This window comes from Strix aluco, chromosome 8 (genome assembly GCF_031877795.1).
Source record: "Strix aluco isolate bStrAlu1 chromosome 8, bStrAlu1.hap1, whole genome shotgun sequence".
Lineage (NCBI taxonomy): Eukaryota > Metazoa > Chordata > Aves > Strigiformes > Strigidae > Strix > Strix aluco.
In genome coordinates, this window is record NC_133938.1 from 10,627,673 (window position 1) to 10,650,337 (window position 22,665).

Sequence of the window (22,665 nt, forward strand, 5' to 3'; positions counted from 1 at the left end):
GTACTAAAGTGTGAATTTTATTACTGCCTTGTAATGTGACCTAATTAAAACACTCTGCTAGATCAGGGGAGCCTGCCCATAACAAAGCAAGTGGTTTAGAAATGGAGTTACCTTAATAGAGCCTGATTTCCTGCTGCCTGCACGATCTTTCAGGCCAGATGTTCAACATACAAGCTGAATTTTTTTTCCCTTGTACAAATCCTCTTGTTCCTGAGAAATCAGGGGGGTTCACATTTCACAACAGAAATGGACCCTGCAAGTTTCTGATCAGCAGCTGTAAGCCATAGCTGCCAAGGAAAAAAAAAAAACCATGACTGTGCACATCAAGTGCTATAAAACTGCAGGCTTAACTTAAACCTGAAGACAAAACTTGGCTGAGTAGAAGGCACAGACTCCCAACAGCATGAGAACCAGTGCTGTATCTGATCAAGAGCACAAGATCCAGTTATTCCCAGTTCCCAAAGGTCTGTTTCTCAGGCACACAATACAAGAGCAGAGAAAAAGCCGTGGATTCCTTGCTGTTGCAGTAGACTGACCAATGCTTCCAGCCTCTCAGAAACCAAACAGTCCCTTTCCTTGAAAGGGATTAAAGCGGGGTGGGCTGCCATAGCAGCCTGCCCTTGCCCCCACAGGGGACAGTAACCTGTTAGGGAATCCCTCGCTGCTCCTCGTGGGAGTGATGATGAAAGGCGAAGGTGACGGCGGCATCCCACGCAGCCTTCAGCACGGAGTCCTGCAGCCCCCGCTTATCGGCACAGTGGTTCCATTGGGAGAGGTCAGAGGTACAGTCGGACCCTTCAGGAGGGGGTCGTACCTGGTGGCCGTTCACACAGCGACGACACTTGATCCTGGAACAGAGCCAGCGCAAGGTCAGTGCAAGGTTCCGCCACTTCTTTCGCGTACAGGTTATTTTAAAAAATGCAGCCCAGTAACATTTGGATTAACTCCACCTGCAACACTGGCAGCTGGATTTTCAGACAGGATTAATCACTACCATGTTTCATTTAAATGCACAACCACCTTCTGGCAAGTACAACTGATAAGAAATGACCCCCCCAGTTTGGAAACCCTGGGGTTCTGTTTCTAACGACACTCCCTCTCCATGTTCAGCCATGTGGGAATAGTCCAGCAGGACCTAGAGGAAGATCAGGAGGAGATGCCCCTGAAAAGCAAGGGATGTTGCTTAGAGCAGATCTCAAGTGAACACCCCCACTGCTAACACCTTCTTAGCAGTGTATCAGGCTTCCTGAATCCTAGAGTGCACACCATGCTCCAAACCGCCCTATCCTGGCTCCTGCCACGGCCACTGGGTCGTGCTCAGGCTGTTTGGGAGATGCCCCACTGAGCTGCCACATAAGGAGACAAAGAGCAGCAGCAGCCCTGCCAGCAAAGCTTGTTGCCATGCAGACAGGATATCTACACAGAGCTAAGCTTTGAGTCACCTTAAAACTAACCCTCTTCACTTCTTGCCTGAACTAAGAGTCTTAACTTTCACAGTGAAGCAATTTCCTGCACTCCCTGTCCTCTTTCTTGTGGCTACAATACCACACGTCTCAGGGATGGGGGAGAAGGGCAGACAATGGAGAAGAGGATTCTTCTAGTCCCCTGAAGAGCACTTGGGTTGGCCTCATGAATTCTTAGCAGATGGAGTAGCCCTGGCAGTGGAAACAGCTCAGCACTTGGAGATCACAAACCACCAGGAAGAGAGTGGCAAGGAAGGACCAATTTGAACAGCTCTAACCAATTTCTCTCTTTTCATTAGCTGCAGTATTTCACAGCCTCCAAACATAAGCAGCAACAAGATAGGCTGCTCACTTGTCCAGCCAGCACAGCTTTTCTAAGACAACAAAAGGGGAGGACAGCAAGGAAGTGCTCATCTCCAGGTGGTTAACAGCTTCAGAAGCAGAGACACTTGAGGCCCTCTCTCTCTGAGCTTTCTCCTGCTGCCTGAGGAACCCCTGAATTGGTAGACCAAACTGTGGAGGGGTCTTTTTTTGCTGACCCCATCCATTAGTCATTCAGTACACTCACTTGTCATGGGTGTCACTAGTGGTGGTCTCATTCAACGTGAAGAGCTCCTTCAGCTCCCCGAGTGAGAAGTGCCTTTCTACATCTTGCTCTTCATCCACCACACAGCTGCTGAGGGCCTTCTTGTGGGTCTGGCGTTGGAATATCTTCTCCTCTATGGTCCCTGTCTACAGGAGAGAGAGTCAGGACACTGGTGTTAGAGGAGCACTACACTGGGAAAGTGTCACAGATCAAACGGCAGTAAGCTGTCAGGACCATTGAGTGCCTTGCCAGACCAGCAGAGATGACAGGCGAGTTTTATTAGCTGTACTCCAACCACGACCTAGTTGGTTGCCAATCTAACCCAATGCTGCTTCTCTTGTCTTTCACTGTGGCTACAGGGATGGATCCAACTGAGATATGGATGAGGAAAAGGTGGAGCTACCACTTGTGGCTGGAGCTCACACACCACACCAGGTTGTGCTGACAGGAAGGAAGGCAAAGGAGCTGAGCAGCTACAGCCACTCCCTGACAAAAAAAAAAAAACACACAAAAAAACCCCAAAAAACCCCCAACCTCTCCCAAAAAACAGCAACAAAAGCTAGCCCTGGGTGACACAAGCACCAACAGTATTTGCTGGTTCACCCACACAGAGATCAATCACACCTGCTGTCTGGAGGGAGATATCTACTTCTAGAACAGATGTGTAGAAAGCCCAGTATGATACATTTTAAAGGCAAAAATCTGAGAGCAAAATGTCTGTTTTGCAGACAAATGTAATACAAAGGAGGGGGGTGATTAGACAAGATTTGCAGACCTGTTTGCTAGTTATAAAAGCAAAAAAGCTGCCTGCGTCCAGGTCAGACAAAAAGTGGAACACCATAAGGAAGAGATGGGCAAAGAACATCTGTTTTGTCAAAGTAAAATAATTGATCAAGGAACACAAGCTTACAGAAAAAAAACAACAAAAAAACCAAAGAACATAAAGCCCCAGTCTGAACTAGTGAGAGGTGAAGGTGAACAAGGGCACAGAGAAGACAAAGTGTTACAGTAGCCTGAAAGAACTAGTCTCCTTCCTGCTTTTCCTTTACAGAGTAGGTACCACCCACCTGCTAACTGGCAGCCCCATTCCAAAAGCTGCTGCAATTCCAGGAACATGCTTGCTGTTTATTAAGTACACATACACCCAAACAAAACAGACTGCAGCTAGACTGAAAAGCAGCAACTCTGGCATCAGACACCCCAAGAAATTAAAGAAGTCAGATGCCTAAATGACTCCAAAGGAGCATCTCATCTGGAAAGCCACAGTTGTTCCTATTTCTCAGAAGCCAGTCACCATTAGAAACCAAGGCCTGCAGTAATGACCCTCCAGCTTGAACCTTCATGGTTTTCCATGACAACACATCTAAGGGTAGGAAGCAATTAAGTGCCAATCAATTCTGGTCACCAACAAAAAATTTCTTCCTCTTCTGGTCCTAATCCCAGCAGCTGCAGTCTGGGCTGGCACAAAGAACTCTGCGTTGAGGAGGTGAGAGAAGACTCACTGAAAGCAGTCGATAGATGTAGCATGTCTTCTTCTGGCCGTCCCGCCACACACGAGCCATAGCCTGCTCATCATTAGCTGGATTCCAGTCTGGGTCAAACATAACCAGTCTGTTAGCCCCAATCAAATTCAAACCACAGCCACCTGCTTTGCTGCTTAACATGAAGATAAACTCAGGGCTCTGTGGAAAAAGGCAGGCTTGGATTAAACTACAGATGCAGCCATACTTTTACTTAAAGAATTCAGAACTAGCAGGAGAGCTGCTCATATCTGGCAGGTGCTACTTACTGAGGGGCTGTTGAATCGCTCCACTATCTTTGCTCTCTTTTTAATGGACATGGTGCCATCCAGCCGGACATATAAATACCTAAAATATACAGCATTTACTACAATGAGACTGCTGAGACCTTTAGAGCATCCTACTTGAAAGAAAAAAATCTTTCACAAACAGCCTTGTAACAAGGGCCTGGACTTTAGAGGCTTTTGCAAAGGGCCAGAGCTTTTCTACTGAGTGGCCCCAGTAGCCAAAGCACAAGCCACATTAGTTACAGATCACAAGTTCCTGCTGATAGAAACTTTAAAAATAGCCAGTTTCTTTTACAGTGTAGGCTGCAAGTACAGTCTTGCAGGATTAAACAACTGAAGCCCAAAGACAAACCTTCTGTTCCTGCAGAGCTTTTCAAATAGGTCCAGTGTCTGAGTGTAGTTAGACACTAAAACCACCTTGTCGTTACTGGTGCTTTTTGTAACAGCAAGGATGTAGTCCAAAACCAGCATTTTTCCTGGACAAAAAAGAAAGAAAGAAGAAAGCTAGAGCAGAAGTTCCCAAATGCCAGACCTTGCAGGGGGTGGGGGGCATTGATAAGATGCTAAAAATAGTCTCATGGTTGCCTGTGTTAGGCAGCACATTCATATTGTTGAGTTCCACAGTACCTGAAAGCTGGGGCTCCACAGATTTGGTGCTGTAGCCAGCAGGGAACAAGTCCAGGGCTCCCATAAAACCTTCTTCCTCTTCCACACACTTATCATGGATAAGAGCAGGGTCTGGAGAACAAATAATGCTCAGAGGCTGTGGAATGCACAAGGAAGACTGAAAAAAACCCCATCAACAGCACAATAACCAAACTCACTGCATGAGTGGAACAACTTACGATTGCAGAGCTTCTTCAAGGAAGTGATGGAAGAGAGAGATGACACACTGATTTTGCCCTCCTCCAGCTCCTCCACTGGCTTGGCTTGCTTCAGGAAGTTCTTGTACAGCTCAGCCTGCAGAGGTGTCAGTCTGAAACAGAACAAGAGTTCTACAGTCTCAGCCTACACCCAAACCAACCCCATCCTTCCTCCTCCATCTACACAGTGGGTTCTTTTTAGCCTGTTTTTTTTTAGCTACAGCACAGACAGCCTAGAACTGCCTCCAAGGCTGATGGTAGAGCATTGACATCTCAGACCAGAGCTGGGAGAAGCTTGCAGATACTCTGCACAGCCCAGGGCTCTGCTGTACACAGCTGTCCAGAGCACACCAGCTGGCTGGCGGAACCAGTTGTGAGTTGTCCATCCCTGCTTCAGGAGGAAAAGCAACATATTGCCAATGACTACAGTCTCACTCCTAGAGGGAGGCTGTCACCACCAGCATTGAAGGGCTTTTTGTAACTTTTTAGTCCTTCCTCTTGCTCCTCCCATTTCCCAGGCAGACTACATGCTTTCTGGTACCTGCAGCAGACCACCTGCTCAATCTTCACCGGCAGGTATTTGGACAGGATGTCTGAAGTTCTTCGGATTAAACACCTGCAGGGAGTGAAATTAAGATCAGATGCTTGGATGACACGAAATCCCTGTTGTATCATTATTATTGCTCACAAGCTCAACACCAAGTCCCTTTGCTATCTTATCTCCAGAAGTCTGTGACAGCCCAAAACATGGTAAAGGCCAGACATCCACCATCCACACTAAGCCATGCTAAGAGTCTCCATCAGCCCATGCTACAGAGCCCAATATAACCCACTGTCTTTGTGAGGCTTCCAAATTTGGTTCATGAGATTTGGAGGGATCAGGCATGATTCCACCTAACAGAGTCCAGTCCCTTACAAGAAAACTCAGCTCTTCCTCAGACTACCACCAGCATTCTCAACTTGAGCTACAACAGACTAGTGGCATGGACAGCAAACAAGAACAGGATTTAACCACCCCACATCGTGGGCATAACCCAAAGTACAAGCAGGCAGCTCCCCACACAGTAACTTAGCAGCAATCATAGTAGCCAAGATGGGTTCATTGTCTGGTGCAATATTTCAGCAAAGGGCATACCCTTTGGGGCTCTAGAAATGCCCCATGGAGTGGTTCTGCCGCACTTTAGAAGAGATGGGATGGACGAGAAAAAGTGCTGAACTGAGCACCCAGAGTAAGAAAGAAGTGCAGAAACCCAGTTCTGCCAGAAAAAATTGAAAATATGATGTTATGAAACCTACAGAAGACAGCAGGGATATATAGCCCCAAAATCCATCAAAGGCTGTTAAAGAAAAGAATAATCTGGTCTCCAAACCCATAAGCAGTAGGATGAAAAGTAACAGGCTTAAACTGTGGTAAGGAAGATTTATGTTACGCATTAAGAGCATTTTCTAACTGCAAAGACAGTGATGCCCTGGAAAAGGTGTCCTGGGAAATTTGTAAGGTTTTCAGTGCTGGGTGGGGGTGGACAGTTTAGGTCTAACACCTTCTACCTTGTGACAGCAACATGGATTAGATGCCTTCTCCAGGGCCACTCCAGCCTTACATCTATGATTCCACTTACCATTGCATCACCATCTCATTTGTAATTACTACCAAATTCAACCAATTAATCTGTTAGTACTTATGTGCTTCATCCTCCCTATTTGTATATCATGACTGTTGCACAATAAAGGCAAGGACAGACACCTCAACATAGCCAGGCACAAGCATTCCTGAACACACTTTTGCACCCCTTTTCCAGCAACTATTAAAAAAATATGCACCTCAAGAAGGAATAAGCTCTTCTCCTCCCAACCTTTTCTTTCTCTTAGGCTTCTGCAAGCTGACCTGAGTCAAGGTCAGGGCTGTCTCTATAGGGAGGCTGTATTCAGTGTGAAATTCAATTTACCATGACTATGAACTGCAGGATTGTATTTGTGATGGTTGCAAAAGCTCAGATTAAAAAAAAAGTAAAAGAAATGAAGACACCAGCAGTGCTGAGAATTCAAGAGTCTCTAGTAAGAGTTCTTAGAGAGAGACAAGTGATTGCCAGCAGATGTGGATAAATGTGTATTCATGAGTAGAAAAGAAGCCAGGTTTAAACAAATACCAAAAATCAACCAAAGAGAAACAAGATGGCATTTTACATCACAGAGGTGCTTCTTGGGGATCAAAAGTCACATCTCTGACACTAGTAGTCTAATCCCATTAGCCCTGCAGAGCCAACACAGCAATGAAAGTAAGCTAGACTCTTATGAATTGGGCACTCAACAGCAAAATTGAGCAACATTCCTTATACTCTTTCTGTCTGCCACTCAACATCTGGGCTGGATGGATCTCCAGTCTGACCCAGTGTGCTCTGTAGTTATGGTAACACAAATAAAAGGATGCTGCCCGACTATTCAAATCCCAGGAGAAAACAGAAACATAAGAGTCAAATCATGATTCAGTATCGAGTACATTTGCTTGGGGGAGACTGCAGCTAACTGTGCCATGTCAGTGTGCTATTTTCCAGACTAAAGCTACATGCTATGTAGATTTCTTAGGCAATAAATACTTGCACAATCACTTGCTGAATAGACATAACTGGCAAGAGTATTCATTACAGCTACAACTGTAATTTGGAAAGATACCACTGTTGAAGGGCTTATGCAAAAGCGCTGCAAAGAGAAGAGGGATGAAGCTCACCTGTTCACAATGCTGATCAGCTCTTTAAGCCTCTCTTCTCCTTTGTGTCGCTCAGCTTCACTTGCATCTGCATCTCTGCCTTTCAAGATGGGAATTTCAAAATGTCTTTTAAATTCCTGTGCAGTCCCTGTACAAAACAGAAGTGAAAAGGTGACAAGTACTACCAAATAACCTTTGATCAGTACCCCACAGCCCCACTTACCATACCACAAGCATAGGGCCCAGCAGATATAACCAACTCTCGCCCCATCGGTATGATTTGTTTTCCTTTCCAGCCAGGAAAGATTCAAACAGAAGATAATTTTGTACTCCAACAACAATGCACTGCCAAAGGTCATACAACTTTAGTTAAACCTGAGTCCAGTCAGGCATGTACTGATTTTGCTTACATTCCAGCTATACTTTTACTGCCAGATTTGGTCCTTGCAAACAACAGCACAGGCATTACCTGTGCCTGTTCCAATATTATCTGTAATCAGTTGTTTATTACTGGTCATAGGCTGAAAGAGGGAAACATTACTACTGCACGCATACAGCTTTGCTGGCAGTAGTTACAGTATTAATCTCATCTCAGGGAGAACGAACTGAAAGTACAAGGAGACTAGTCTTGCCCAAAGTACAGGTCAAGGGTGGGCAGGGGAAATCACATTAGCTCCCGGTAATAACTACCCAAAATTGAAGCACATGGAAAAAGCAGATGTAGAACACCTACAACCCCATCCCATCTGTTTCTTGAGAAATCCTGAGGGCAGAACAGCTGAACAGGAAAAGATACGGCCCAAGTGCTGCTTGTAAGACTAAGAATCTGATGAATGGTGTTTAACTAGAGTTGTGCATGTACTAGAATTAATGAGAAGCCTCTTGGACTGGATGCCAAACAATCTGAGACAAACATGTGCAACGAGTTACAGCAACAAGGAAATGATTCACAGATTGGTTTATTTTCATTCCTTGACAGAAAGTGACCTCTCTTGACAAAGCCAAGCTGCTCCATACTGGAAAGCAGTAGACCTGCTCCTAACCTCGTGATGCAGGAGAGGATGCAAAGACTACTTTGCTTTTAAAATGAAAACAGAGCTTGCGGACATAAGCAGAGCATAGGAGTCAGAGACCAAATGTTTCAGTCTGCTACCAGCAATCGTAGGTGTTTGATCCTGAACTCACACTAATCAGCATCTCTTCTCCAGACTCTTTTCTTTCTATCTCAGATGAAGTTAACCTCATATTCAGGCCTCATTTGCCTTAAAAAACAAGAGCAGTCTTAACTCCAAATGCTAGACTTCACCCTCAACTTTCTCTCAGATTATCTGAAAATAGGATGGCAGACTGCCAGAAGTTCAGGCTTTGTTGCCTAACTCTGCCACAAGGTACACCATTCTGCCTCGCACCAGTCACTTCAGCCTCCTGTGCCAGATGGATACAAGAGAGCGAGCAGGGAAAAGCTGTCTCCCAGGCTGCCTCTGTACTCAATGCAGAGAGCGAGTCATGTCAAACCCTCCTTTTTGTGGAGCCTCTCCTACAAAGATATCATTCCTGACTTAGATTTCTGAATTTGCTATAGCTTGGGAGTGTCGTGGGAAATACCATTACGAGCTGGCTCTTCCTGCCCAGCAACTCCTGCAGTATCTCCAAGGGCTTATTGTCAGAGAAACTCCTCACCTAGGTGGACATTTTGGCTGACCAGAACAGCTACACAAGATCAGCCAGGTAGTACTCAGGGTCATATATTCATTTCACCTGAATAATTAATTCCCCTTGCGAAACACCTGTTAGACTGGCATACTTTAAAATACAATCTTCCTGAAACAGAGCTCTGATGATATACAGCTTCTAGAACAGGGGACCCTGATCTAGACTTTCTGGATACAAACTGAAGGAGAATAAGTTTCCAACCGGTACCTGACCTTTCTTCTCACTATTGCCTTGGTTGCTGCTTTCACTGGCACTGGTAGCTAGAGGAGGCCTTGCCAGCAACTTCCCCCTCCCTCATTTCTCTCACACATTCATATCTTACCCAGGATGCCTGAATTGACAAAATGCACCAGGCTGAAATATTCAAGCAGGTCGTTCTGAATGGGGGTGCCCGAGATAAGGACTCGTCGAGGTGTATTTAAGCTGTTGAGAGCCTGGTATGTTTGGTTTTCAGAGTTCTTCAGTCTATGGCCCTTTGAAAAAAGAAAAAAAGAATAAAGCTGACAAATCCAGTGGCCCTGATGGGAAGCAGCTTGGAGATCCTCATCAACACTGACATGCTGTATCTCCCACAAGGCATCTCACCACTTTTCCCATTCCTGGTAGTGGACAAAGTGTTGTTTGTGTATTCAACTGTTGTGACACACTTCTTCCAAAGGCAAGAATCTGGTGGGAAACCTGAAGCCATTACATGAGGAAACATGACATCACAAGCTTCCCAAACCAGGAACATCTGAGTCACACCCAAGGAAGAGGGCCTACCATGAAAATAACAATCACCACATGGTCTAACTACAAGAACTGTTTCCTGTTCAAGGATGGGGACGTGTTCAGCTAGCAACACGAGGCACTGAACTCTGGACCAGTAACATTGCATCACCCAAGGTCAAGATCACAAGACATTCAGACCACCTTCATATGCAGGACTACCAGGCCTTTGCACACTAATAAAAAGAGGTTCTGCACTTCTTACAGGTGTAATCTGAATACAGGCCCCATTTCCCATGCCTAGGAAAAGCAACTTTATTAGCATCCAAGTGCTATGCTGTAGGACAAAGCGTAAGTGATGACATGCTTTTTCACAAGTGCCAGACCACTGCAGAGCCGAGTATTTACTGGGAGCATAGGGAAGACACACAGCCAAGGACCTGCATTCCCAGCATCCCTAGCTGCTGGCCCCATCCCAGGGGCGCTGAGAGGTGTGGGAGCTACACTTGTGAGTACGCTCGCTCTTTTTAAGCTCCCATCAGCATTGTTTAGCAAATACAAAACCCAACCACCGGGTGGCACCACCATATAACAAATCCTGTCTAACTGGCAGCAGAGGACACCTCAACAGCGGCTGAGGCCCCCAGCTTGATCCTTTCAATGAGGCAGAGGGCACTTGTTTTATTTTGTCCTTCAGAGCATCTCTGGCTCTCAGTACCTATAACCACAAATAGAGAATGATATATGAAAAAACAACTCCATTTCAGCCATGTGAAAGCAGAGCTTGACAACATGGGCTCAGCAAAGCTAGATCCAGCAGTCAGCAAGCAGGGAGTCAAGCCAGGTCTGCCACCTCGTGAACACGTAGCGCATGAGGTAACTCCTCACCCAGCTCTCCCACCTCTGCCCCAAGCAGGAGACTACAGACAGGGGAAGAGGGTCCTGCCATGGGAGTGCCCTTCAAACTCCCCCACAAGCACAGAACAACTACATACAAGAGCATGCCGTATCAGAGAATCATTTATGTTGGGAGAGACCTCAGGAATCTCCAAGTCCAACATCTTGCTCAAAACAGAGCCAAGTCAAAAATTACTGAGCAGAACACAAGGCCAGGCCAAACAGAAAGTACTTCTCACTTTAGCAAAGACACATACAAACAAATGAAAACCAGAGCAGTGAGCCAGGGTACTACCATCCCACCAGAGCAAGGCCTCTTTCAGAGTCAGAAACTGGCAGTGGACCTCCTTTCTTGCTACGTATTTCACAAAGAGGGCCCTAGTAGGTGACCCCACCCTGCAAAGTGGCCAGTTACCACCACCTGGATTTTCTTCATATCTCAGCTCCTGAAAACACCCTCTTTTGTTCAGGCTCACCCAGGACAGAAGAGCTGCTTACCCACAGCCTCTCAAATACCAGAACGGGTGCTGTCCACAGCTAAACCTTGCTTCCTGCTGCCCTCCCCCATTTTAGGAAAGCAGAGCTAGTTTTGCCCAGATGTCAAGAAAATATCAGGAACAGATTGTCCTTAAAGATTCCCCTGTACCTCATCACAGATGACCAGCCCAACACTGCCCTTCTGCAATGCCTCGGCATGGAGTCGGAAGGTCTCATAGGAGATGATCAGGATGGGTGAAGGCACTCGCAGGCCACGCTGGTTCATAAAGCCAACTGCAGATGGGAAGGGAGAAAAGGAAAAAAGAGGGATGAGGAAAACTAATAGAAAAGGGTTCAAACTCTGTAGGCAAAACTTTTGCCTTAAAAATCTAGGAAAACCTGTCTGTTTCAATTACTCTGTAGCATCTCTTCCACCCACGTATATACCCATGCTCCTTTCCCCACAACTGTCCTCATTTCCATCCCCCTCCCACCTCTGCCCACTCCTTTCCTGGATTCTGACTGGAGCAAAGACGCACTGTGACTGCCCTAACTTAAGCACATGACTGAACTTGGGTTATTCCAAAAGATCAACTATTACCAAACATGGAAGGGCCTGATCTAAACATGTTAGTGGAGAGACTTTCATCAGTCTCCAGAGCTCTAACGACAGTTCAGAAATGTTCACATCAGCTACTGTAGGCTTCTTCCAATGCAAGACTTTGACCTAAGTCAACCAACTACACCGTTTGCAAACATTCCTGTACCTAGTTTACGGTCAATCTCTTCTTTGGAGCCTCCATCAATGGCCAGCGGCTGGATCCTTCCCCCCAGCCATTTCTCTACTTCATTGTACCAGTTTCTCACCAGGCTGGAGGGAGACACCACCATGGCTTTCTCGATTTCAGGCTTGCAGTCTGGACTTTGCCGGAGAAGCGTCCACATGAGTGTGATGCACTGCAGGGTTTTGCCCAGCCCCATTTCGTCTGCCATGATACAGCCATGACTCCCGGGGATCCGCCGGCTCGTCACACAGTCCCAGAGGAATTTCACTCCCTGCCAAAAAATTGTTCTCTCAGACCTGGATGAGGACATCAGCAGAATGACAACTTCATTACAGCTTCATTACTGCAATGCACAGAACCGATACTAAAACAAACAGCCAATCTGTGTAGCACTTCCCTGGGGACATGCAGTGTTCTAATGAAACAGTGGGAAATCACCCGAGACACAGCTAAACTGCGGCCACATCTGGTCTGGAACGTTATTGGTGACAACACGTACCTCATAACATGCATGAAATCTTACTCCATTTTAACTGTACAATTATAAGTAGCTTCCTGACATGAATTCCCAGAAATTTCTACTCCTGGCTGCATTAGATAGGCCCAGGCCACCAGCTAACCTGCATTAATTACTGCAAAGAGGTTAATCATCTTAACAACCACCAATTAGGTAGTTTTAAAAACACAGAATCATAGAGTGAGCAGAATTGTTTCTGCTGCCTGATTAACTCCCAGAACACCCTCAGCAGCCCTCATCACTTCTGCCTAGAAGCACAATGACTCAACCTGGGCACTTAAGGTCCAAAGCAGATTTAGCCTCAGAGAAGACACAGGGCTGAGGTTATAACCTACATCACAAGGTGGGAGAAGAGCTCAGCCCTGCATTAGGCTCTGACACATCACCAAGACAGATAAAAGGGGAGGGCTTTAAAAAAAAAAAAAAAAAAAGGAGACAGACAAATGCAAAATGTTCTTCTATCATGTGATGACAGAGTCAGAGAAAACCAGGGCATTGTGCTGGGAACATACAAGCTCCCTGCATTGTCTCAACAAAGCAAGGAGTGAGGGACACAGCCTAAACACCCTGGCCAAATTCACCCCCCTGTGCTCCACTATTTAGGACTGGAAGACGGAGCACCTTCACTTGTACTTTCAAGTCCTTCTTCTTCTTTCTTAGGCCCTTATTAGTCTTAGACTTATCAGTCAGACTAGAACAGAGACTGCTTTACCAGAGATACCCAGCTGTCAAAACAGAGAGTGCGCCTAGGACTCCAACATAACTATCGTTACTTGACAAAAGCCCCAGCAGGCCGTATCTTACCCAAAAACAGAGTGCCTCCAGCTATGTAGCCAGAGATGAGCATTACACTGGGTCACAGGTTCAGTACCAACTCTGAAATACAAGTACAAGCTAAGAGCAGCCTACAGCACTCCCAGAGCCATCTGAAGATCTCCCATGCAGGGACACATCCAGCTTGACCTGCTTAGCCTGCAAGATCAGCGATCACAGCTTCCATCTGCACTGCCTCTAGGCTTATATGATAATACACTGCACCTGTGCCGAACTTCAAACTGTCCAGATACCTGTATGAGATATTTGGAAATTAGTACCCACTGCTTCAATACTGTGATGTTGCACATATTTATGACATAAAATCGTAAAGAAAAAGTTTTTTTGGCACTCTCCACTGGCAAATTCCAAGTCTACATAGGTCATGGACAGCTCACACCTACAAAGGGTAGACTCCAAATAAAACACAATGAAGCAGAAATCTACTCCACACTGTGTTGGGAACCAAGGTACCAGAAAAAAGAACTTCAGCATTTCCTGGCTCAGAGACTGCAGAGCTAACTAATTTGCTGGCCAGCAAAACAGAGTCTTACCTGCCCAACTGTCATGGTTTAACCCCAGCCAGCAACTAAACACCACACAGCCACTCACTCCTCCCTGGTGGGATGGGGAGGAGAATTGAAAACAAGTAAACTTGTGGGTTGAGATAAGAACAGTTCAATAATTGAAATAAAATTATAATAATAGTAACAATAATTTTAATGAAAAGGAAGATAACAAAAAGAGAGTGAAATAAAACCTAAGAAAGACAAGTGATGCCCAATGCAATTGCTCGCCACCCACCGACCGATGCTCAGCCAGTCCCCGAGCAGCAATCCTCCTCTCCCGGCCAACTCCCCCCAGTTAATATACTGGGCATGACATCATATGATATGGAATATTCCTTTGGCCAGTTTGGGTCAGTTATCCTGGCTGCGTTCCCTCCCAACTTCTTGTGCCCCTCCAGCCTTCTTGCTGGCAGGGCATGAGAAACTAGAAATCCTTGACTTAGTATAAACACTACCGAGCAACAACTAAAAATATCTGTGTATTATCAACATTACTCTCATACTAAATCCAAAACACAATGCTGTACCAGCTACTAGGAAGAAAATTAACTCTATCCCAGCTGAAACCAGGATACCAACTCACAATTGGGCTGCAACATAATTTATTGCATCTATATCCCGTCACCTTCCACACATAGCTCCACTCAGCAGAGCTACATCTCCAGATTTCAAGGTAAGTAAAGGCTGGACTTTGAGCCCTGACTCTGCAAGATCTCATCTCCCTGCAGAATCTGGTCTTTTCCTAAGGTATCACTGGCAACACAAAAGTCAGCCAATGTGCTTTCCTAGACCTGTGCAACCAGTGCATAACAGTTACAGAAAATTCCCAGTTTCCACTGTCAGCTGACCTGACCTACAGCCCCCCAGAGAACACCTGTGCATTCAGCAGCATCATGTTTAGGCTGGGAGTGCTCTGATCCTGCTGGATCAGAGGCAAGAGAAGAGGAAGTTCTTACCCACATGAAAGCAGTAAATTTCCACATTTTTAAGGACAAACAGGACTGTTGTAATTCTCCCAGCATGTCCTCTTGCTTAACACAGGACAAAGAATATTTGAAGCATTCAGGCCTCTAAGAGGATGGTTAAAACAAATGTTTCACTTTGCATCTGTAACAGACTAGAGTCTGTTAGACTGTCATAGACTGTTAGTCTGTGTAGACCTCACAGTTGGTGGGTAACAATTCCAGCAGAGGAATTGCAGCTTTTTGAAATGCACCAAGTCCTCCAGCCATACCCTCAGGTCCCGATGGAAAACTTACTTCTCTCTGATGGGGCCGTAAAACACGGCTGAGGACAGGATCCACCACAACATGGACAGGTGCTTTGTCCCTGCAGGAGGCAGTCAAGTAAGAAGACAGTGTGATTAATGAACTCAGCACAGCATATGTTTAGTTTTTTTTTAAATCTCACTGATACACTGAGGACTTGCCAGTGGGACAAGGGAAGCAACTACCACTAAGAGTGAAAAATGGATTAATTCTGTTTTGAGAATGAAGTCACAGGGGCCTGATCTACAATATAAAACATCAATGAAACCATGTATTTGGGCTGTGGTTAAAACAAGGGCAGAATGTAGTTCACAGACACAGTTATAAAGTCATTATTATTTTCCTAGTTTCAATAACAATATTGTAACTGTATTATTAGAGGGAAGAACCCCCTCCTCTCTCCATGAAGATGCAGCTGCCAGCCCTTTTAAGTTATAATAACAACACAAAAGAAGTACTTCAGAATAAAAACCATTAGGCAGCCTAACATCTGACTGTCAGTCATCTCCCTTTGCTTGTCCTTAGATGCTGATGTTTCCTGACTAACAACTAAGCCATAAGATTTTCTAAGCAGCTTCATCATGTGTGTATGCTCATTCCCTGCAACAGGTTTAAATTTTTGATGAGTGGGAGATGAAACAGCCTGTGGAAGAACACAAACAATCCAGCATGGGTACATTCCTTCTTTGATTTTTACCACAACTGAACAAATTCAGAGACTGAATGCTTGAAACCAAACTTCCATTGATGTTCAGACCCCAGCTCAGACACATTTAGGAAGAAAGCACATAAACCTACATGTACAAGGGGGTCAGAGCTGAAGCATTTGTGCCAGGTGATGACTCACTTGTCTATTTTCAGCTGGTCGTGGACACTCAGCAGTGGGGGCTCGTACAGAACCAGTGCTCCTTCCTCAAAAGGGTCATGAAGAGGACTCCTCAGCCCTCCCCGTTTGATACCCAGTGCGCGTAAGCCCAGTGGCCCTGAAAGCAAACAAAAGCACAACTCGAAGAACAACTTCTTCCTGGAAGAAAGTAGAGCCTTGCAGAAGAGTCTGACTATGTTTAGGAACAGTGAATTAATTGGGTGCTGGAGTGGAGACACAGGCACAAATGGTGCAGACAACAAACCCATGCAACGCGGTTGTTTGGCAGCCCTCTGCCAGCACGCAGCAGATAGCTCTGTGGCAGGAAAGAATAAAATGAAGGAGCAGAGGCAAAGATGGAGCAGTGGCACTGCCCACCACAATGCTGCACCAGATGCCATACATGCTGGCACACACAGTATATACTGGGTCAAATCCTCTTTTTGCATCACCTAACCCAGACATAGCCAGAGTTGTATCTTTTATGCATAGTCAGGAAGTGATCTTTAACAGTGATGAAGTTTTACAGTATCATAGTTAGCACCATACTGCCATTCCCTACTCTAGGGCATTATTTTCTCTGCTGACCAATAGTAGCTGTTTGGCCTTGGAGGTAATTTCTGTGAAAAGCAGAAACCAAGGATGAGTCCCTTTTCCTAGTATTATGTTTTGGTGTCACAGTTTTGGAATGGAGATGAACATAAAAACAACATGCACAGAAATCCCTTTTCCCATCAAAACTCAGACAACTGTGCTCCCAGGATTGATTTTGCTTGGCAAAGATTCAAGCAGGGTCAATTTGCCTGCTGCTTGCTAAAGCGCCTTGCAAAATGAGAGTGCATCACAAGCTGAGGCAACAGTGCACACACACCAAGAAAACAGCACATGAAACAGCCTCATCTTTTGATTAAAATGGGAAGATAACAGCCACAGAAAGCAGCTTCCCCAGTTACAGTTCTGTTTCAGTCTCCTGACAAATCTGCTCTTCCACAAGCTAACTTTATCAAACTCTTTTTGGGCTTGTCATTTATTTCATAGTCAATGTCTGCTTACAGACTTATTTTTGTAACTAAAGAGTGAGTAAAACTGGTTGATCTGCATTTGAATTTTTCAGCTGGAGGGTGAAGAGGAAGAAGAGGACAAAAACAGGCCCATTTGTTTCTGAGATCTTGTGTTTCACTGATTCAAACCAGCTGAGGCTTTGAACTTCAATACTGCCTTGGCTTTGAAGATCACCTTGAGGCTCAACACACCAAGCCAAGTAGAAAGAAAACTGGCACATACTATCTTTTTCCCCTACAGCTTTCTGTCTGTTAGTATCATTAGGGTATTATTTAGATGGTAAGCCTTCATTGCTTGGAATTCATCTTGCCTTTGTATTTGCAATTTGATTGTACAATCTTCTGGCACTACATCAAATACGTAGCAGTAAGAATACCAAATCCAATTCTGAAATGTAGAATTATCCAAATGAAACACTAGGAAGAAATATGAAGACTTTGCTAATGCGCCAGCATTTTTCTTTCAAAATTAAGTCAGAACTTCCGGAACACATGCATCAGTGCAAAAAATAACACTAATCCCCAGATATATTTGACAGGCCTGAGCATCATCTGTTTTACCCAAGTTGGTCAACACAGATAATCCTTAAACCTCCTCATCTTACCTTTATAATTTGGAATGGGGACTTTGAAGGGTTTGGACAAAATGCTGCGGATAAAAGCCTCCTAGGAATTCAGAAAGAAAACACGCTTAAGTCTGAAATCAGAGACTGCTCAAGAAGGCAAGCCCAGGACATTTTTTTGAGAACTCAATTTTGCCAAGTGCTGAGAGTCCCTCTATTCAATCTACTCAGCTTCAACTCCAACCATTTTCAAGAATATCCAAAAGGAAGAAATCAACAAACCAGCACAATTCCCCCCACCAACTCTGCTTTTCAAAACTATTTTCCTTTGGGTTTTCTAAAGCATGAAATTGATTTTTCATAACTCCCGTCTTCTCAAATCCACCGGCATTATTCGCTTCTTTAAATGCTATTGCTTCCCCTGCCATGGTAATTCAGTCAGGCAATTCATTTCCTGTAAAGGAGCTGAGTTACCATTGTAGGAACATCCATGCAGGATCAGCAAGCACCAGCCAGCCCAGCACCTGGTCTCCAGCAGTGGAAGCCCAGAGAGAACCGAGCAAGCAGACAGCACTTGAGCCATCTGTGTGAAAACCTACCCACACCCCTGGGCACTGTCCTTCAGCTAGACCCCACAGAACTCTCTTATCCAGGATTTCTGTTATAGAAAGTACCCCCATCACATCTCCTTCAACATTAAATGGTTGGAGCTAGCAAAAGATGTCTCCTAAAGAGTCTGTGTATGCATGGCACTTCCATAACAACTCTGATTAAATGGGTCCATGGAAGCATTTGGACTCTCTTGATGAATGAGGTCCATATGCAACCCACCTGCTATGGTGTGCCAGCAGTAACACCCACTTACATGTTGACTGCTATCCAGGCAGTGAGGCCTGTTGGTCAGCTGAGCCAAGGGTTTCCGGAAAGGTGACCTGTAACATTCTCCACTCCCTGTCTCACTGACAGGCTTCTGTCTCTTACGAGTCTGAAAAACAGAATCAAGACAAAACAACTCAGGAGCAGCTGGTGAAACCGGAAGATAGATGCATCGCTGTCACACTCAGTAAGCACCTAACCACACAGACAATCCACCCAGCCAGCTGAGTATCTCTGAACAGACATAATCATTACTCACCCCCACTGCCAAAGGACAGAACCAGCAACACCACCAAGGTCACCATGCCCTAAAGTTTAACCCACATGAGTCCTAAAATACTCTCCTAATTACAAAAATAGCTACCACCTTCCAATCTGTAAAAGAGCAGGCTGGGCTGTACTAAGGTTTGTGTCCCCTCACCCCCAAAAAAGCAGAAGGAAAAAAAAAAGAAGGGTCAATAGCATGGAACAAACTACATTAAAGTCCCCAGAGGCTCCCGCAACATCTGTTGTTACACAGGTGAAAGGCCTCACACTGAAACCTAGATTTCAGACACTTGGCAAAGCATGAAGATAAATAAGTCATTGATCTGTTCCCTGATTTAACACAGTCCTCTTCAGATTGAGGCATGATTTTAACCACCTGCTGGCATAGAAAAAGGGAGTTGACACAGAAAGCACTAGGTGACTCTCTGACCTGTATGACACAGAGCATCCTAACGTTGTTTTGTCTTAAATACTTACCTATCCCTAGTTACCAGCCCTCTCACAAAACACTTAGAAGCTCTCCCAGGGATAGTTTTTTCCATAACCACGAAGCATCATCTATACACAACAAAGTTCTACTACCAACTACACACCCAGACACAAGTTTTCCCCAAACAGACGAAAACAGCATGAACCTGGGGCCTGATCCTCAATCCCCTGAAGACGGGGATGATAACAACCTCCGACCAGGCACCAGGGCCTGACGGGCAGCGGCGGGTCCGCCGTCACTCCGCACCACATCCCCCGCCCGCGGCTGCAAAGGCTCCGGGCGCCACACGGGGCCGAGCCCGCCCCGACCCCCCGGCATCGTCCCCGCCCCACCGAGGCCCCTCGCTCACCGCCGGGGGGTGCCGGTCCTCCTCCTCCTCGTCGTCTCCCGCCTTCCTCTTGGCCAGCTGGCTGGGGGCCAGGCTCCTCCTCTGGAATAGGGGCACAGCACACACACACACAGACACACACAGACACACACAGACACACAGACACAGACACACAGACACAGACACACAGACACAGACACACAGACACAGACACACAGACACAGACACACAGACACAGACACACAGACACAGACACACAGACACACACACACACACACACACTGAGGGGATGGCGGGGCCGGGGGGACCACGCAGCCCCGGCCAGGCCGTCCCGTCCCGTCCCGGCGCCGCCCGCCCGCCCCGCACTCACCATCGCCTCACAGGGAAGGGGCGCGGGACAGCGGTAACGGCCCGCGCGCGGAACGGTTCGCGCGCGCTGTGCTGGAGGCGGGAAAGGCACCGGGCGGGCTCCGCCTCTTCCCCAAGGCAACAGGCGTGGCCAAGCGAACGCCGAGATGTATCGACCTGCTCGGGGCTCTGGAGAAGGGTCATGACCGACCGACCGACAGACAGATAGATGGGCCGGCAGAGCTGCGGGGAGAGGAGGGACGGGGCCTCCACCGGAGCCCCGCTGGCTGGCAGCGGGCAGGGTCCTCCCCGGTAACGGGGCAGGCGGCGCCCCTCAGGCCCTGCTCGTGCTCTGTGCCGTGGGTGGGCGCTGGCAGGAGGACAGGCGCCATCTCCGCACAAAGGTGCGAGGATGAGAGATTGAACTTCAAAATGAAGCGAGGTAGGTTCAGAATCAGACACTGGTTCTGAAGGCAGAGCCCCGTGGTTATAGTAATGCCAGATAGCAGGAATTAAATTACTGGGTGTTGTGACAAAACCCTTTGCACGGAGGAGAGGGAGCTGTGGAGAGGGAGGTACCTTCTCTTTACAACCATGTTTCAAAATAGACTGTCATTTTTGCACAATTTTATGTCATTTTACGTACTTACCTGCTCAGAGTATGGCTGACCCTAGAGCCCTGATTGTGCACCAGCATCTGCACTCACAGAACAAAAAGGCAATCCCTTTGGTACATCCTGAAGGGTATTTGGGGGGCAGGTTCAGTGTGAAAAGCAAATTCAGAGTAGCAGCGATTTGAGCATAGATTTGTTTTCCTTGAAAGAGAAGGGTGGGCTAGTCCTCAGGAAAGAGCGAGGCTGTTCCTGTTCCATGGATCACAGCTGACGTGATAAATGAGGATTGGTGCCCACCAAGCAATTTAAAGGACAGACTCTTTACAGATTGCAAAACCACAGCATTTTGGAGACACCCAGCTAAATTTTCTTTCTGGCTACACACGGGTAACCCCAAACAACTCCATGAAATAAGCCGAGTCCTCTGATCCATGCAGTGAACTCTTCCATCGGCGAACAGGGAAGGCACCCTCAAGATGAGATTCCCACACAGCTTGTGATACCAAGATGTGCCTCTCACAGGCCTCAAAGCACGTCCTCCGGAGCCTATGGGTTCCCGGAGGCCTCAGCAAGTGACAGCACTAATGGATCTTGGGAAACTCATCAAATCTCCAGATGCTGTCCATGGAGCACCTGGGGACAGGCAGGGAGTGAAACATGGCCTTCAGCGCAGTACAGCGGAGCAAGTATGTCAGTGTGCAATGTGCAAGCCCTGCAGCTCTTAAGAGGGCTTTGTCTTTCCTGCTTCCTCCAAGGAGGAGAAGGGGAAAGGGAAAGATGGATTTCCCCTTTGTTGGTTATTTCATTGATAAACCTGGGAAATAAATTAAATGCAAAAACTTGTTTCAGTCACTTCCAGTTGCACAGCTGACCTTCTTAAACATGAAGAAACACAAGAAGCCCCTTTGGCAGCATCCCCACCTCAAGTCGCATACTATTTTTCTATTCAGTTTATTAAACATCTATGTTAATACAGTTATGCACCTTTAAAACATAGAGTGGATATAAGAGAAAGCCAAATTTTTGCATCTGCAGGACATGAGGTGTAAGTGCGCATATATCCCTTGCAGCCATTTACACCTCCTGAATATCTAGTACCTTAACTTTACTTTTTTCCTTGTCTTTTTCTTTTAAGTCCAAATCCATTCGTCAGTATTTTGTCCCTGAAGTGCTTTCAGAGCTCGGTGACAAATGTTAGATGTTGCAATTACTGGCTCACTGGGCAGAGAGTGGTTCTATAGGAAGGTAATTGGCTATTTTTCCTGGCATGAATAATATTCACATTAATAGCCTCCCTCACCATGGCTCTGAGAGCAATTCTGCTGTGTGCTTTTTTGCCTGCAATGGGAACAGACACATTTTCTGGCCCAGGCCAGGCTGTGTCAATAATAAGTGGAAAGGGAGGTAAAATGCTCTTTCCTGCTCTGTGTAGAGTGACAAGGAAGATCTTGGTCATCTTACACCCAACACAGAACCACTGAGGACTTGATCCTACAACAGCTTTTCTAACCATTTGTGACAAGTCCCAGAGGGAAATTTGGGGTGATGCTAATGCCTGAGTGTGGCCAGCCCACTCGTAAGCCAACCACGCTGCAAGCCTGGGGCAAGGTGGACATGCACGAGGGAGATCCCCTTTCTTCCCGAAGAAACTGGCTAAGAGATACAGCAGAAAGAAATATTTTGTCCTTTCTCCGGAGGGGAAGACCAAAGGGCTTGCCCAAGCTGGCAGGAGCAGCCAGGGACAAGGTCAGCGATGACCCTTTCTGGTACTGTGGGTCCCAGCACAGATGCTGCTCCATGTTCTCCTTTCCACTCTTATCTCCAAACTAGCATCATCAGGCAGAGGTGAAGTCCTCCCCTCTTCCCCCTTTCTAATTACACAATTTACTCCTTTTCTAGCTGTAATCATCTCCCATTTATACAGCCCTGAGAGATCACAGGATAATCACCATGGGGAATAATCCTCTGATTTCCCTTGCCATCTCTGCAGGATGCTGAGTCCCTCCAGTACAAGCAGGGAGAGGGAGGATGCCAAACATCTTCCTCAGGGACTCTACAGGATTAGGGCAAAAAAACAGTCCCA

At 46.3% G+C, this 22,665-nt stretch overlaps 1 protein-coding gene across 4 annotated transcripts; it reads right to left on the reverse strand.

Annotated features, from left to right (window-relative positions):
• Position 1: 1 nt before the first annotated feature.
• RAD54L (RAD54 like) lies at positions 2-20,073 on the reverse strand. 4 transcript variants are annotated; one of them, XM_074832128.1, is made up of 18 exons: positions 19,991-20,073; positions 19,642-19,722; positions 18,525-18,644; positions 17,702-17,762; positions 16,018-16,153; positions 15,162-15,231; positions 11,986-12,274; positions 11,388-11,512; positions 9,459-9,609; positions 7,445-7,571; positions 5,261-5,335; positions 4,702-4,832; positions 4,484-4,594; positions 4,209-4,332; positions 3,839-3,917; positions 3,552-3,731; positions 2,032-2,195; positions 2-848 (listed from the first exon to the last, which is right to left on the reverse strand). In XM_074832128.1, exons 1-18 carry the CDS (start codon positions 19,991-19,993, stop codon positions 647-649), a joined length of 2,229 nt encoding a protein of 742 aa, XP_074688229.1. In that variant the 5' UTR covers positions 19,994-20,073; the 3' UTR covers positions 2-646. The 4 variants fall into 4 exon arrangements, with proteins under 4 accessions (XP_074688229.1, XP_074688231.1, XP_074688227.1 ...); XM_074832130.1 differs by lacking the exons at positions 19,642-19,722; positions 19,991-20,073 and adding an exon at positions 19,438-19,470; XM_074832126.1 differs by lacking the exons at positions 17,702-17,762; positions 18,525-18,644; positions 19,642-19,722; positions 19,991-20,073 and having other exon boundaries at positions 16,018-16,656.
• Positions 20,074-22,665: the final 2,592 nt, after the last annotated feature.

What these genes read in the sequence shown, in the direction of transcription:
- RAD54L (XM_074832126.1), bottom strand. Translation starts at nt 16,484, where the DNA reads ATGCAAAAAGAGGATTTGACCCAGTATATACTGTGTGTGCCAGCATGT. An exon ending in CTTGAAGAAGCTCTGCAATC is followed by an intron (nt 4,595 to 4,701) that starts GTAAGTTGTTCC and finishes TTTGTTCTCCAG; the next exon opens with ACCCTGCTCTTATCCATGAT. An exon ending in AAGCTCTGCAGGAACAGAAG is followed by an intron (nt 3,918 to 4,208) that starts GTTTGTCTTTGG and finishes TGTATATTTTAG; the next exon opens with GTATTTATATGTCCGGCTGG.